Raw genomic sequence first — 11333 nt, forward strand, 5'->3', positions numbered from 1 at the left:
ACACCTCCGATTATATTAAATTACATGTTTTGAATGGGCACAACAACGTGCAGTGACATGAATGCTAATTGTGGCTCTAGGGCTGTGGAAATATCATGATTACAGTTTAAAAACGGTAACATCAACTGTTCAACTAACAGTACGCAACCTCCACTTTAATTCAATTTGATTCATACACCGCTTGTTCATAACAGAAAATATGTCATTGCACTTTTCATATCGAGCAGTTCAAGACCGATTCTTTGTAATATTTACAGAGACCCAACAGTTCCCACCATGAGCAAGAACTTAGCCAAAGTGGCAAGGAAAAACTTTAACAGGTAGAAACCTTGAGCAGAACCTGGACTCAGGGTAGGCAGCAATCTGCCTCAACTGGTTTAAAACATTAGTACATAAAAGGACACTTCTTCCTGCATAGATACTCAGTGTTGGCACTGGACGTAATTAATGTACTGCAGAATCGTCCAAAATTAACATAACTCCCTGGGTGATTTAGCGCCATTTGTGACCTGAGCATGCAGTAAGTTAAATTTGACATGTATGATAACAGCCCCGCACTGAACACATCCATATGCCAATATTCACTCAAAGTCATAGCGCCGCCTGCTGGTAACAGGAAATGACAAGTTTTATGCTATGATGGACTCCTAGCAGGTTGGCCATATCAAATTCAAAACTGTCCCAGAAAACCCTTAACGCATTGATGAAGCCATGTTGTAAAACTCGTGACTTTGGAGTTAACAGTGTGGCAAAGTTAAACTCTTCGCCATGACGCAGGAAGTTCTTGTAACTTGACTGTTAACGCTCACATCTGTAACAGAGTTTACATGTTTGATAAGAGTCCCACCCTGAACACATGTACAAGACAACATTCACCAATAGTCACAGCGCCACCTACTGGCAACAGGAAGTGACCTTCAACAAAGCAGCACGTTTTACCTACATATACAAAATTTCTGTGGCATATGTATCATGTCCAGATGTACAAAAAGCACAACACGTTTGTACACCTTCCGAAGCCCGTGGCAAATTCACAGCCGCACTGGCAGAGCTCCAGAATCTGCAACGCAGCCACTTCACACCTCTTTGCGCTACACGTGCGAGGGCCGGCCAACGCTGATTGCAGCTTTAATTCTGAATGTTCTGCCTCAGATCTGTGAAGCAATCCACTGTTTGGCGTCAAGTGTTCGTTCTGACCAGAAAGAAAAGTTTAAAACCACATTAACTTTCACAGGAGCAGAAATCAGCCTTTAATCTTGAAAGAAATAATGATTTGATATGTTTTGGATTGTTTTTATTGTGATTACATTCTTGGCCTTATCGCCCAGCCCTAATTGAAGTGTGTGATTGGTTAATGTAATGAGCTAACAGGAGGTTGGTCAAACACATGTCACAGCAGGAGTGCAGAGATACAGTTTCACTTTTTTCCCAGATTTTGCGCAGAATGTAGTCGTGATCTGTGGTTGTGTGTCGATTTAGCTGATTCTCAGACTCTTAATTCAGTTTTCTACACTGAACAAAAATTATAAACGTAACACTTTCGTTTTTGCCCCCATTCTTCATGAGCTGAACTCAAAAATCTAAGACTTTCTCTATGTACACATTCTTGATATGCCACACCAGTGAGGTGGTTGGATTATCTCGGCAAGGAGAAGTGCTCACTAACACAGATTTTGACAGATTTGTGAACAACATTTGAGAGAAATAGGTCTTTTGTGTACATAGAGAAAGTCTCAGATCTTTGAGTTCAGCTCATGATGAACGGGGACAGCGTATGTAGTGATTTATCCTTATTTTAATGTAAATAAATGTTTTTTCATACCAAACACAAGACCTGAGTTTTGGCACCAACACCCAAACTGTACATTTTTGCACTTTAAGAAACTATCTAGTCACAGAAATTGTAAAAGCACAGAATCTGATCAGACGTTTGGTGCCAACTGATTTCTACAGTAAAACCACTGAGGATCAATACCCAGCAGTCATTTTGGACTGAATCTGCAGCAGGCTGTGTGATAAAACATATTGAACAAGGATTTATTTAATGAAAGCTCTTCCTATTCCCGGAGCTCCACCTCCACGCAGTCATGTGACTGCTAGCTCCAGGTTTACATGCCTCACATAGCAGCAGGCAAACTATTTCCATGTCTGCGGGCAGCAGGAATGTAATGACAACACGTTTATTTCCAGAGCATAAGCACGGCCGCTGGCTGTGAAGGAAGCGGACGGCTTCTTGAAATGGAAAAGGTGCCACGCTCCTTCTTCGTTTCCGTTTATTAATGAGGATGTTGTCCTACATTTACACAGAGTGAGCCTTATATAGACCGATCAAGCTATCAGCTTGAGTCTGCCAGTTAGGACCGTCTGATACAGACTGCTTCACCAGCTGGACCATTTTATACACAGATGTTCACTTATCAATATTAGTATTAGTATCAAAAACTTAATTTCTAATTTCTCCTGTTTCATATTTGCCTGTGTTGCAGTAGCAGAGCAGAGCAGAGTTAACTCTGAGCCAGTTTTCAAAAGTCACATTTTTATTCACATTCCTATTTCCTATTTATTCCAAAACTCTCAGAAAGGATCTTTGGGTCTGAACAGAGCTGCTCTGTGTGACAGGAGCTGCTGCTGATCAGCTCCATCAGAGCTCCGGCAGGGAACTGATATCCGTCACGTCTGATTGGTCAGGAGCCAACAGACGAAGGCGTTTCTAGTTACCTTCATGAAAAGCAGTTCAGTGCAGAACCTTTTCAGATTTGCTTCAAATGATTTCAAACTGCAGCGACGAAATAATCCGACCCACTACCCGTAACACCACAACGTGTTGATTTTACTCTTAAACAAGATATAATTTGTTAATTAGTCAACTTCTTTAAATTAAAACTTTATTCCAATTTTTTCAGCTTATTTAATTTTACAACTTCATTTTCCTGTTTATTTAATATTTAACAAATGTATCTGTAACATAAATAGATAAATAGAACATTAAAATAAATGAAATTTTTGAAATTAAAATAAGTTTGAATTTTTTTCATCAAATGATTGGTGGCAAAGGAAATAAAAAGCTAATAGAGTGTTATTGTAATGGGATCTGGACCCAAACACAGAACTCTTTAAGTGCTCAAAATCCGAAATCCAATCCAACAATAAATCCAGGGACAGGTAACATTCCCATCAGCCTCAGCTGCACACTGCGTTTACTGCTCATTAGGCTGATAGCATTCAGCTCAATGGACTGCCGTGTCTGAGCCCGTCCTCACAGAGCTGCTAGCATGGCTGCAGTGTGTTAGTCTCTCGTGAGTCTGAACTTTATATCAGCCACAGACTAAATGAGTGGAGCACTCCTTTAATTTCTTTTAAGTGTGGTTCTTCTTATTTTTTCCACGTCTTTGGGATGAAGTGGTTGTTGGATGTTTGTTGACTGGCTGCAGAGTTCAGTGTCTGTTTCCTCCACAGCTCCGCTCTGACTCTTTATTGCATCCTTTGTCAAACCATTCTTCTGTGAGTGCGAGGTGATTTCCAGCTCGATGTCTCAGATGTCTTTTGTCGTGCTGTTAGTCCAAACCGGCTCGGCTCCTGCTGTGTTGGGCGGATAAACATCACGCAGCTCCCTTCCTTATTAGGGCAGCCTGTGTTCAGCAGCAGCAGCATCCTGCTCATCGTCCAGGCCTCGGCCCATAAAGCAGACAGATGACTGCAGCCGATTCCTCTCAGCCGACCACAGGGGAGGTCGCTGCTGGCCGGCAGCCACTCCAACACGACCAAACTTTTTATTTCAACTTCTGTCTGTTTCCCTCCACAGAAAACTGACTGGACTCTTGTAAAACTACAGAGATGATAAGCAGACTTTCTGTGGAGTTTAGACTGTCACGCTGCACATGAAGCTGCATTCATCAGTATTTTTTTATGTTAACATTAAATCATCTGGTAGCTCTGCAGAGCCTTTTAGCTCCTGGTTTTGTTTTTCTGGCACGTTTACTTAGACTTTGACAATTTTATACATACAATGTACCAAACTGCCACCTAAAAAATCATGAACAGGATCAAATCTGCTGCTTCAGGCTTCTCATTATTAGATTTTATCAGCTTGATCAGCATTTGTGTTGTGAATTATTTGAACCAAAGAATGATGCTGTTGGCTCTTACCCAGCAACTTTGCATTGACCATCGGTCAAAGATGGTGTGAGGAAGAAATGCCACTGTTTATTAAAAATGTAGCTTTTGTACAGACTCGCTGCCCTTGACACTTACTGTACACGCTGAGCTAAAACCAGAAAAAAGAGACCTCTTGGAGTCTTCGGGGTCGGCAGATTTCTTTACCCACTGTATGTAGTGGTAATGTAGTGGTCGGCAATAGGTGGCCCTCGGGCCAGAACTGACCCCCCAGCAATAATTTTAGGCCCCCTGCCAGATTGCTCTGTCCTGCCTTTAATGAGTTTCAGCTGTGGCCCTGCAGTCACTCGTCTGGCCTTGAACATGCCCGCACATGAAGGAGAGGGAAAGTGTTTGATTAACTGAAAATGTTAAACTCTGACAAGTCATGATAATAGATTGAATCAATAGGCATAATGTGTGTCATCCAAGCTCAATAAAACAACAATTGCAAGTAAAAAGTCTAACAGTATCTCAGAAGTAGATTTTTTATTTCACAACAATATATATAATGACTAAAGGTCCCCTGAATTAGTTTTTAGAGTGTGCTACCTCTGGAGTTTTGTTGAGAGTTGGGTGACTTTCAGTGCCTGTTAGTGTTGTGTTTAATTTAAATACTTTTATCATCTCCATTTCATTTCTCATGTCTGCCACCGTCAGGATACAAGAAACTCCTGAGTTGGTAGATTTGTTTGTTTACTTTGAAAAATAGTGAAGTAGTCGCCTCTTGATTTCATCAGCTTTGTGTCGCCTACACTTCAAAGAGGTGAACTCAGTTTACTGTTTGATCCACACGATTATAATTTCTATCTTCTGTCATTTCTAAAATAATGTCATGTGAATTCTTCCAGTTTATTATTTTGTAAACAGGACACATGTCTAAATATTGTTTGTCACAGTTTTTCTGCTGAAGTTGTTGATCAGTACAGATATAAACTAAGATTAAAACCACAAATGTAACTGGTTCCGACAAAATCAGTGAAGGGATGTTTAAACCTTAAAATGCAGGACGTTCATTGGGATAGAGATTCCTATTCTGAAGGAACCAAATAACGTCCATGTTCCACGTCTGAGTCAGAACTCTTAATTTGGGTTTGACGGATAAAACATGAAGCACTAACGTTCTGTGAAAGCTTTTCTAAAACTAGGATACATCATGTGTCCTGGAGTCACAGAGACAAAACCCCCAACCATCAATCTGCTGGTATTAAATAAACATGGAAATGGATCAAGGCGATTTTCTGTTTCCACGCTGCTGGTGCGCACACACACACACACACACACACACACACACACACACTCTGTGGATCTGGCCAATGAGGGCTGCTGTAGCCTGCAGCCCAGTGAAGCCTCCAACACTCGAAGGCAGAACAAACTGTGTCACCAGCTTTCTTCATGTTGGATCATTGAATCAGCAGTGACCTAAACAAGCTTTGGGCTGAACAGGAAACTCATCGCTAATCTCTAATGACCACCTCCAACTGTAAACAAGGTCTCAGGTCTGTGTGTCCAGACGCCTGATACCCGAGTCCAAATAGAGTCTCTGAGACCAAAACTGTGAAGAGACTGGTTCAGTTCAAGTCCAGCACATTCTGGATCTGGCCTTTCAGATCGGGTCCATTTATGCACTGCAGGTTTACTCAGCGTCAACGGTCAAACATTTCTGAGCCATAAGGACCTCTAGCACGCGCTGTGTGAACAACCTTTAAGCTAAAGAAAGGGCGCCATCTTGGCTTCTGGTACCCGCTATGTGTAACTGATCCATTTGCAGCTGAAACACACTGCAGGCAAGTTAGAGTGAAACATCACTGACTGCAACAACCATTCATCTGTCCTGACGCACTAAGGCAGGCAGTCAGTGCATCACCACCTCCAACATGGTCTCTGACACCATCCTCCTCTTATTCACCTGCTTCTCTGTGACCTCGGCACACTTCTCCTTCTGCAACCTTTGTTGTTTTCTTCTGTTTCAGCAAAACTATTCAGATCAATATAATTGATGATGAAGAATATGAGAAAAACAAGAACTTCTTCCTAGAGATCGGAGAGCCTCGCATGCTGGAGATGAGTGGGAGGAAAGGTGGGGGTGTCGCCTTCCTGTGCCGTAACCCCGCCCCCTTCTAACCCCACCCACATCACTAACGACCTTTAAACTCTGTCAGTCCAAACTCACCTCAAGGCCTCACAGGGAAAACCATCACCGATCAATCTGTTTTAGATATTTTTTCCTCGGACATTTCAAATATAATATTTCCTTCATTGTGACTTTAACCTCCGAGGGTTCGATCCCTCCTCCCTGCAGGCCAGGTGAGGTGATGTCATCTCCTCCTCATCCCTGTTATGGTGTTTCCACTGTGATTTAGACGCTGTGATGACGGAGTCTGTCGGCCTCCATGTGTGTGTTTGAATGTGTGTTGGTGAACTAATGCATGACCCCTGACCTCCCCTCCCACTGTCTGTACTCTTTCGTCCGCAGGAAGACCATAGCCGTTAGAATAATTGACCATGAGGAGTACGATAAGCAGGCCAGCTTCTACATAGAGCTGCAGGAGCCATATTGGAACAGGCGGAGATGGACAGGTGCGAAGAGGCACCTTGACCTCCCTGGTGACCTTTGACCTTTCCTTCATCTACCTTGAGGCGCTCTTTTCCTGCTTTTGTTCAGTTTGCTCCTGTTGCTGTCGCTCCGCTGCCTTCTCCTTCACAACACCTTCAGCTGACCTCCTATTGGTCAGAGCTATTTTTGGAGGGTTTTAGAATCAGTTAGGATTGGTTAAGGCTGGTCAGCACTGGTTAAGAAAAACTAACCAGTCAAGAGATGTTAAGACCGGTAAGGACCGGTTCGATTTGGACTAGTTTGGACTGGTTGGGACTTGGAACTGATTGGGAATGCAAGAACTGGTTTGGAGTAGTTGGTTAAGGTAGGGGCATGTTAGAACTGGTGAGGACTGGTTGGGATTTGTCAGGACAAGTTAAGGCAGGTTAGAACAAATCTGGACTGTTGATTTGTTGGTAGTAGTTGGTTAAGGTGGGGACAAGTTAGAACTGGTTAGGACAGGATGGATACTTTTAACTGGGGCATGGAGGGAAAGACAGGTCTGGACCTGTTTTTACAGGATGGATGGGAATAGTAAGAACCGGATGGCACATTGTATGACACGTTATGACAGATTAGGACAACGTGGGACAGGTCTGGACAGCGTGGAGGTTTGGAAATGGTCGGACAGTTTGACATGTTGTGACTGGTTACAACTGGTTGGAACATGTTAGGAAAGGTTATCCAGGTATAGATGGGTTTTGATAGAATGGGAAACTTTTAGGTTCACACAGGTTTAGACATTTTGGGACAGGAGGGGAACGGTTACGACTGGTTGGAACATGGCGGGACATATTTTGGACAGGTTGGGACATGTCTACTTGTGTTAACACATATCCCCCGTTGTATTAAACCTGCCTGTGTGTGTTTTCATCTCACAGAGTTTTGGTTTGACTAAACATCTTCCAGAAGCCCCAGCTTTGACAGTATGCAGTATTTACAGACTTTAACAGTGATGGATTTTAGATGTTTCCTGCTTCGTTTGATGTTCATTATGTTCAGGCTCCTGTTCATGTGTGGTTTTACAGACCTGATTTGATTGATGATGATTTGACATTTGAAATCTGGTGTAACTGTTAACACACAGGTTCATTCTCAGTGAGCTGGAGAGTTCTCATATATAAAGTCATTTTCTTAAACTCAGCTAACAGTTTCCAGCTGTTCTGAGCTCCTCTTTGTCTTCTTGCTTGTTTGTTTATCTGCTTCATTTCTCTCATTTCCTTCTCGTCTGTTTCTTCTCTTCAGCTATGTTGCTTCATGAAGTCGGTAAGCTGGTCAGATTTATCCATTTTCTGTCTTTTCTGCCTTAAAACATATTCATGTTTTAAAGATTCACTTTAAATCAAGAGCAAATTTTGAATTCTTGTTTCATATTTTCTAAACTTCTAGGTGGATTCATCAAAACAGGTAGGTGAAACCAAACACTGGTCCTTTACATTCTGTCTCATTTATTAATGATTTAATGTGGCAACAATATTAACTGTTGATCTGAGTTCATTTATCTTCTTTGTATGATTTCTTACTAGACAAACAGCTGTATGGTAAGACCTCTCTGTGGTGTAAACGTTTTCTTTAAAGTGTTTTGACACTTAAAGCAACGTGTTAATGTCACAGTGAAACCTCTCAGCTGGCTCTCATTTATCCCTCGGTGGAAGCACAAAGAAAGAAGTAGTATTACTTTATTAACCCCCTTGGGGAAAATGTAATTTTTACATCTCCATAAAATACAAAATGTCCTCCATAAAATCCCTGGCTGGATCAGAACTGGTAGCAGGCGACTAGTTTATGGAGACTAATTAGTCTCAATATTGGTGACAAATGCGTGTTTTTAGTTTTTAAAATGTGTCTGATATTGATTTGAAATTCCACATGAATGAAACACAATCAGTTTAATCTAAAAATAAATGCAATAGTAGAACTGTTGTTAAACTATCCAGCCCTGCGACACATTTCACCAAGACTCTAGAACCAAACATTTGGTGGGGACAAGTAGAACTTTGTGGTGTCAAAGCCTTCTCTTTCCCTTCATTTCCTGTCTGCCTCTCCACAATCATCTGTCCAATAAAAACAGAAATATATTTTTTTTTAAATAGAAAAAGACTCTACCTGTGTGTTGAATGAGAGCCTGTCTTTGATATGATGTCCCATTTGAGACATTATACAGATGTCAACTGATGAGAACATCTGAGAGCACACGTTAACATTCAGTAGATCTTTGTGTGAAAGCAGGAATCATTCTAAGAACATTAGTGTTCCTTGCTTACAATCAGAGAACCTGTGTGTGGTAGAAAGATCTGGAAGAGCCGTCAGGGTCTCTGAAGTCTTTGTGAAAGCTTCCGAGGAACCTTCAGTGTTTCCACTGCTCTACGGAGAACTTCTGAAGGTTTTGTCACAGAGTGTGGGAGTTTACGCCAAACAAAACTGCATGTGACGTGTTCTTAAATACCACAAAGCCCTGAGCACTGTGAGTCCAGAACACTGTCCTTTTCCTGTGAGTCATAATGAGAACAGACGTTACTTCTAAGTTCATCAACACAGTAAAATATTGACCTTGTGATCACATGGTATAAAAAAAAATATAATATATACACTGATGCTTAGTCAATTTACACATATTTATGTTCTTCCTATATGGACCTCAACCTCCAGAATTAAAATGGTTTAGACTTTGTAATTTAACATAATCATCTTCATTTGGTCAGTTTTACACACAGTACATTGCATGTGGAAATTGTCCTGCATTTAACCCATCCTTATTAGGAGCAGTGCTTTTTCATTACTTTTTTCCTGGATTCCAGAAGTATGGAAGTAAATAAATGCTACAAAGATTTGAATCTTAAAAACACCTAATGGTGAAATTTAAATACATAAGATTAAAAACATTTTTTTGTGACAGCTGTCTTCTGTCCAGTAAAACATTTTCCTTTCAGATTTTATGACTTTATCTGTTGGTTCAAATCATTTCAAGATGTTCATCTAGTTGTTGGGTGGAGGCTGTGATGTGTCATGACTTTCTCTGGTTCAGGTGCTGCGACCAGGTGTCCGATTTCAGTAGAATCAAGTTTCTTTTCACTTGTTCAGGCAAAGACATCTACAGGAAGGTCCAGGGACGAGAGCACCCCGCCCCCTCTACCATCATCAACATCACAGGTACTTCATCTGCACGTCTGTCCGTCCATCTGCCACCTTCCATCAGTCTTTATTTCCACCACCAAATCTGTATTTTTCATCTATCCTTCCTTAAATGTATGTATCCAACTATCCATCTATTCTGTGATCCATCCATTTATTTAAGTCTCCATTGCATTCATCCATTCTATTCAACCATCCGTCCATCCATCCATCCATCCATCCATCCATCCATCCATCCATCCATAAGTTCATCTGTACATCCATCTGTCCTCAGATCTGCCATCAGTTCATCTGTTCATTTGTCTTTCCACCACTGTGTCCAGTCATCATTTTTCCATTCATCTATGCATCCATTTGTTTATCTTGCTATCCATGCGTCCATTTACATGTCCATGAAGATTCTCAGTCATCCAGGTCATAGTTATCCAATGAAGGTTAAAATCAAGGGCAACTGGACTTGGTTGAAGATACTAGAAGACGTTTCGTCCCTCTTCAGTTCTGACTGACTGGCAGGGAAACTCAGCTATTTAACCTCAGTGGGGTCGTTTGCCCTAAATGGACCTTTGTGAAAACAGCCACAAGATCCAAGAAGAACAAAACTACAGGGGAGGAAAAGAAGGTCAAACGCAACAACACTGTGATTCCATACGTGTCTGGAGTATCAGAGAAACTCAGGAGGATTTTCAACAAACATAACATCCCTGTGTTTTTTAAACCCAAGAACACACTAAGACAGATGCTGGTCCACCCCAAAGACCGCACACCCAAACACAAGAAAAGCAATCTAGTGTATGCGGTCCAATGCAGTGAGGAATGCACAGACCTGTATATTGGGGAGACTAAACAACCACGAAACAAACGCACGACTGTAACGACTGTCGTTACAGCAACCAGGAACACTAACGAACCAGCGGTATCGATGACCCGGGCAAACGACCCCACTGAGGTTAAATAGCTGAGTTTCCCTGCCAGTCAGTCAGAACTGAAGAGGGACTAAACGTCTTCTAGTATCTTCAATCATGTCCAGTTGCCCTTGACTTTAACCTTCCTTGGATTACATGTCCATGTTTTAGTCCATCCATTTCTTCAACTATCATCCAACCATCTATCTAGTCTAGTCTGTCCATCCACCCATCTGTCCAACCATCCATCCATGTGTCCATCCATCTTACCCATCCAACCAACCATTTATTGTTTAGACTTTCAATCCATCCATCTTCTGTTTAAGACTGTGGATCAGCTGGTAAACCCAACCCCTCCTTGTGCCTCAGCTGGAAGTAATGATGACTGTGAATTGTTTTTATCTTATTTTACCAATAAGGTGGTGTCAATCAGAGCCTCTATTACCCCCGCGGTCTCTTACTCAGAGGTTCCTCACCAGCAACAAGAGAGTTTTAACCAGTTTTATCCCATCGACTTGTCTGAGCTTTTAAAAACAGTATCACAAATGAGA

General features: G+C 41.6%; 1 protein-coding gene across 6 annotated transcripts in view; it reads left to right on the forward strand.

Annotated features, from left to right (window-relative positions):
* The window catches only part of slc8a1a (solute carrier family 8 member 1a), a 42754-nt gene that overhangs the window by 27638 nt on the left and 3783 nt on the right, over positions 1 to 11333 (forward strand). For 3 of the 6 annotated variants that reach the window (XM_046047237.1, XM_046047236.1, XM_046047238.1), the window contains exons 3-6: positions 6629 to 6759; positions 7994 to 8014; positions 8138 to 8155; positions 9830 to 9898. In XM_046047237.1, coding sequence (XP_045903193.1) covers positions 6629 to 6759; positions 7994 to 8014; positions 8138 to 8155; positions 9830 to 9898 — 239 coding nt within the window. Of the gene's footprint in view, positions 1 to 6125; positions 6233 to 6628; positions 6760 to 7993; positions 8015 to 8137; positions 8156 to 9829; positions 9899 to 11333 lie in introns of all 6 variants that reach the window. The other 3 variants (XM_046047242.1, XM_046047240.1, XM_046047241.1) reach the window with 3 other exon arrangements.

This window comes from Micropterus dolomieu, linkage group LG04 (genome assembly GCF_021292245.1).
Source record: "Micropterus dolomieu isolate WLL.071019.BEF.003 ecotype Adirondacks linkage group LG04, ASM2129224v1, whole genome shotgun sequence".
In the NCBI taxonomy this organism is placed as follows: Eukaryota; Metazoa; Chordata; class Actinopteri; order Centrarchiformes; family Centrarchidae; genus Micropterus; species Micropterus dolomieu.